Source organism: Cynara cardunculus, assembly GCF_001531365.2.
Source record: "Cynara cardunculus var. scolymus isolate 2C chromosome LG 16, CcrdV1, whole genome shotgun sequence".
NCBI lineage: Eukaryota > Viridiplantae > Streptophyta > Magnoliopsida > Asterales > Asteraceae > Cynara > Cynara cardunculus.
In genome coordinates, this window is record NC_037543.1 from 3,947,148 (window position 1) to 3,951,748 (window position 4,601).

The 4,601-nt window shown below is 31.3% G+C and overlaps 1 protein-coding gene across 1 annotated transcript; it reads left to right on the forward strand.

Moving 5' to 3' along the window:
• The first annotated feature begins 2,141 nt into the window (after nucleotides 1-2,141).
• LOC112529388 (RING-H2 finger protein ATL2) lies at nucleotides 2,142-3,372 on the forward strand. Its single transcript, XM_025140655.1, has one exon. The coding sequence runs from the start codon at nucleotides 2,200-2,202 to the stop codon at nucleotides 3,109-3,111; it is 912 nt and encodes a 303-aa protein (XP_024996423.1). The 5' UTR covers nucleotides 2,142-2,199; the 3' UTR covers nucleotides 3,112-3,372.
• The last annotated feature ends 1,229 nt before the right edge of the window (nucleotides 3,373-4,601 follow it).

Sequence of the window (4,601 nt, forward strand, 5' to 3'; positions counted from 1 at the left end):
TATATATATATATATATATATATATATATATATTAATATTAGTAGCAAACTAACTACTTAAGATTTATTTTTTATTTTTGGTTTAATAATATAATTTTTTATAAAACTAATAATTAAATATTTTGTTAGAACTCAATGATTATCCTAATTATATTTTAGATTTTAAATATTTAAAATGAGATGTTTATCTTTTGTTTGATTTTAAGTAACATGTATTAATAAACAATATTTCATGTATAAAAAAGTAATTTTTAAGAGTTTTTATCGAATGATTTATAATATAGTATATAAAATAATATTTTATTCCCAAAAAAATTAATATATTATTATTTAATAATATTATTGCGAAGTTTATTAAGCATTAATTTAATCTTATTTAAAAACTGTTTAAAAACTCGTTTTAGTAAGTGAACCGAAACGGATTTAAATATCGGTCGGCAACGTTGTGACCAAAAAGTCAAGATAGTGAGACAATTGGACCCGGATCATATGCCTTGTTGACCACTATCCTTTCATTTCCATTTTTACCCTCGCTTCCTACCATTTTTTTTTCACAAAAATATTACGGTTATTTTTTATGTATTTTAAAAATATTAGAAGGGTATTTGCGTAATGTAACCAGATACATTTTGATTTTAATATTTTACTTTATTTTTTATCTCAGTCGATATGGTCTTATGTGATTTTGAAAAAACGATGATGTTTTTATTTTTGAATAAAATATAAACTTGAAGATATCATAAAATTTTGACAAAAATATATCGATAATAATATCAAATTAACTATTTAAAATTTATATTTTTTGTGTAATTTTTTAATTTAATTTTTTTTATTATAATCTAATTTAGGTTCAATAACGAAATAATTTATATTTGGTTTAATAATATAATTTTTCTTACAAAGATAATAATTAATTATTTTATTATAACTCGATAATTATCTTAATTATATTTTAGATTTTTTATATTTTAAAATGAGATGTTTATTTTCTATTTGATTATATTTATCCTCAGTTAGTTACATGAATTCAAACATGGAGCTAACATCATATGGCTGTGGTAGATATACAGTGTATATGCCATTGCAAGAATAGTTGGTTTAATATATATATATATTTTAAGTAGCTTACAACGTGTAGCTCAATTGATAAAAGGTTGGAGTGACTTTGTCCAAATACAGAGAGCTTCAAGGTTCGATTTCTCTCCATCTAACTTCAAAAATGTTATCATGTATTGATGTCGTTGAAGACGGAGTCTGTACCGAACCACTTGAGGTCCTCAGTATTCAATATTTTACCAAAACATATATTTTAGATAACTAAAAAGGTACTCGCACAATGCAGCGAGATACATCTTGATTTTAATATTTCATTTTATTTTTTATCTCAGTTGATGTTAAATATGGTCTTATGTGATTTTGGAAAAAACAATGACGTTTTTATTTTTGAATAAAATATAAATTTAAAGATATCATACAAATTTGACAAAAATATATCGATATTAGTATCAAATTAACCATTTAAAATTCTACATTTTTTGTGTAATTTTCTAATTCAATTTTTTTATTATAATTTAATTTAGTTTCAATAAAAAAATAATTTATATTTGGTTTAATAATATAATTTTCTTATAAAGATAATAATTAATTATTTTGTTAAAGCTCGATAATTATCCTAATTATCTTTTAGATATGTTATATTTTAAAATGAGATGTTTATCCTCTATTTGATTATGTTTATCTGCAGTTAGTTACATGAATCCAAACATGGAGCTTTAATAAGTTGTACTTATGCATAATTTACTTGTAATCTTGAATTTTAAGTAATATGCATCAATATACGGTACTTCATGCATAAAAAATAATTTTTAAAACATTTTATCAAATATTTTATAATATAGTATGGATTATTTAAAAAATCATAATCATAATCATAATGAGTAAATTTTTAACATAATATTCCGGAGGAGGTGGGAAGGGTAATTTAGTAATTTCAGAGATTCCCGCGTCAACACCTTGGCATCTTCCACGCACTCTCAATCAACGAAAGCTGCTTTCTGAACAACTTCAAAATCGTGATACGAACCACCCTCGAAATTTCCCTCTTTCCCCCCTTCCCCTTAATACTCCAAATACTCACCTTTCCCATCTCCCAATCCACAGACCATCTTCCTTTCTCTCTCTCATTCATTTCTTGATTCCATGGCTGCCGATGGAACTACTGTTGACCCTCCAAACAATAGTCAATGGAGGGAAATGGAAGGAGAACCCAACTCCAATAGCTATGCTCTCAGCGGCAAAATCATGCTCGCCTCCATTATCGTCCTCTTCGTCGTCGTCGTTTTCCTGGTTCTCCTCCACCTCTACGCACGATGGTATCTCCTCCGCCTACAGCGGCGGAACAACAACCGTCGTCGTAATCGCCATAATCGGTCTACCCGTATCATCTTCTACCTCGACCAAGATAGAGGACCGGCTGTTCCCACCGGCGGGCTTGATTCGTCTGTGTTGAAGTCACTTCCGTTGTTTATGTACTCGTCGGAAACCGACGGAAACATGCCGGAATGTGCTGTTTGTTTGTCGGAGTTTGAAGAGGGTGAGAAGGGTCGGATTTTACCGAAATGTAAACATAGTTTTCACACGGAGTGCATTGACATGTGGTTTCACAGTAACTCGACTTGCCCGCTTTGCCGGTCGCCGGTGGAGCCTGTTGAATCGGAAATGGCGATATTGATTGACCAGCCGGAGTCTATGCCCGAACCCGGTTCAAGTAATTCGCTTAGCTCCCCGGTTCAACCTGAACATGCAGGAACGATGTCGTTGGCGGATAGGAGGAAAGGGATAGATGTCAGAATAGATGTCCCCACCCGAAACGAGATGGCGGCGGATAACGATTTCCGGCTACCGTCTCCGAGCCAGGGCTTCAGGTCACCTGCGAGCCGGTTATTGGCTTTGAAGAGAATACTAAGCATGAGTAGAAAATCACCGGCGGCGTCCCCATCGTCAGGTGTCGGACCGAGTCGTTTACCGGTGGCCACCGAATCAGATCTCGAGTCAGCGACGCAAGAGTTAGCTCATGAGTCAACTCGGCTAGAAGCCGATAATCTTAGATAAAATTACGAAAAAGGGTCAACTTGGCGGCTACCCTAGAAAAAACGATGAACGGAATAGAACCGTGAGATCAGACACGTGTAATAATCTTAAGAGCAACATGTAGGTCCATGAGTCATATATTCGGTTGTCCTTTTTTAGGGAAACGTAGATGTGTAGATATTTAATGGATTTATTATTTTTTCTTTGATAATGACGTCAATATTGTGTAAATTATAACATTTGGATGGAATACACATCTAAATCGATTTATGGTTATTAATTTTTTAATATTTTAAAATTAAAAATAATTAAGTTAAATAATCAGAGAACTTCTAATATGTATGTATATATATATATATATATATAGCGTATATTTCTTTTACAACCTTATACATTTGTACAACCTTTGCAACCCAATTAATTGAGATATATATATATATATATATTGTTAGGACTGAAAAATCAGTATTAATTGTATTCGTCTTGAAAGATTAATTTTAGTCTATAATTGTAAAGTCAGCGTGTTTGACTTTCTTAGACTAGTTTGACTTTGACTTTGTTAGTTAGGTTGACCATATAAATATGGTTTAATCTTTGTAATTAGGAAGGGTGTGAGCTAATTGTAATATTCAGATTAATAATAGAGGTTTGACTGAATTGAGAGGATTGACTTTTCCTCTCAATATTCATATATGTGTTCATAGTGTTCTTGAATGATAAATCCATGAATCTGCCATTGAAGAAAGCTTAATATGAAGATTGATCAGTGTTATTGTGGACACACAATTGGTATCAGAGCTGGAATGCAAGAAATCGGAGGAAGATTATGAAGATAAGTGAATTTTTTTTGGATTTTTTTATTTTCTGAATTTTTGTGTTCTTCGTGTTCTTGACATTTTTCTTCGTTTTTGATCCGATTTTCTCATAAAATCTTGTGTTTTTGCGTTAAAAACAGGATCAAAATGTTCGAAATTGAATTGTGAATCTTTGTTATTCACAAACTTTTACGATTTGATCAATTTTAATCAAGATTTGATCGGGTTTTTGTGTTTTAAATTTTTTTTCGTGTTCTTATTTTTTTGTAAACCAGTGTTTTTTTGATCCAATTTTTGTTAAATTTTTTTTGTTTTTGTGTTTTTGATAGTGTTTGATCTGGTTTTATTTTTGTTTTCTTTATTTTTTTTTGTTAATCCGCCTGTTTTGTTTTAAAGCCCAAGTCAAATTTTTTTTAAGCCCATATCCCCGGCCCATTTTTTTGAACGGTATCATCTTCAAGAGTTCAAGTTGTGTTTCAATGTAAACCGTGTGTTAATTGGATTAGAAAAGTTGTATTCATAGAAAAACCGTGTGAAGCTTAAGCGGATAAGAAGAACACCGGAGACTGCTTAATCGGATTCCTTGAACGGAGAGGTACACCGGACGATTGCAGGTAAGTCGATTTTTAGGTTTAATTTTTGAGCGGTGTTCATCCTATATTCATCTATCCCGGACACGCTTTGATCGGTATTCAT

Bases quoted from the DNA above. Each gene is read 5' to 3' on its own strand.
- LOC112529388 (XM_025140655.1), top strand. From the start codon at position 2,200: ATGGCTGCCGATGGAACTACTGTTGACCCTCCAAACAATAGTCAATGG.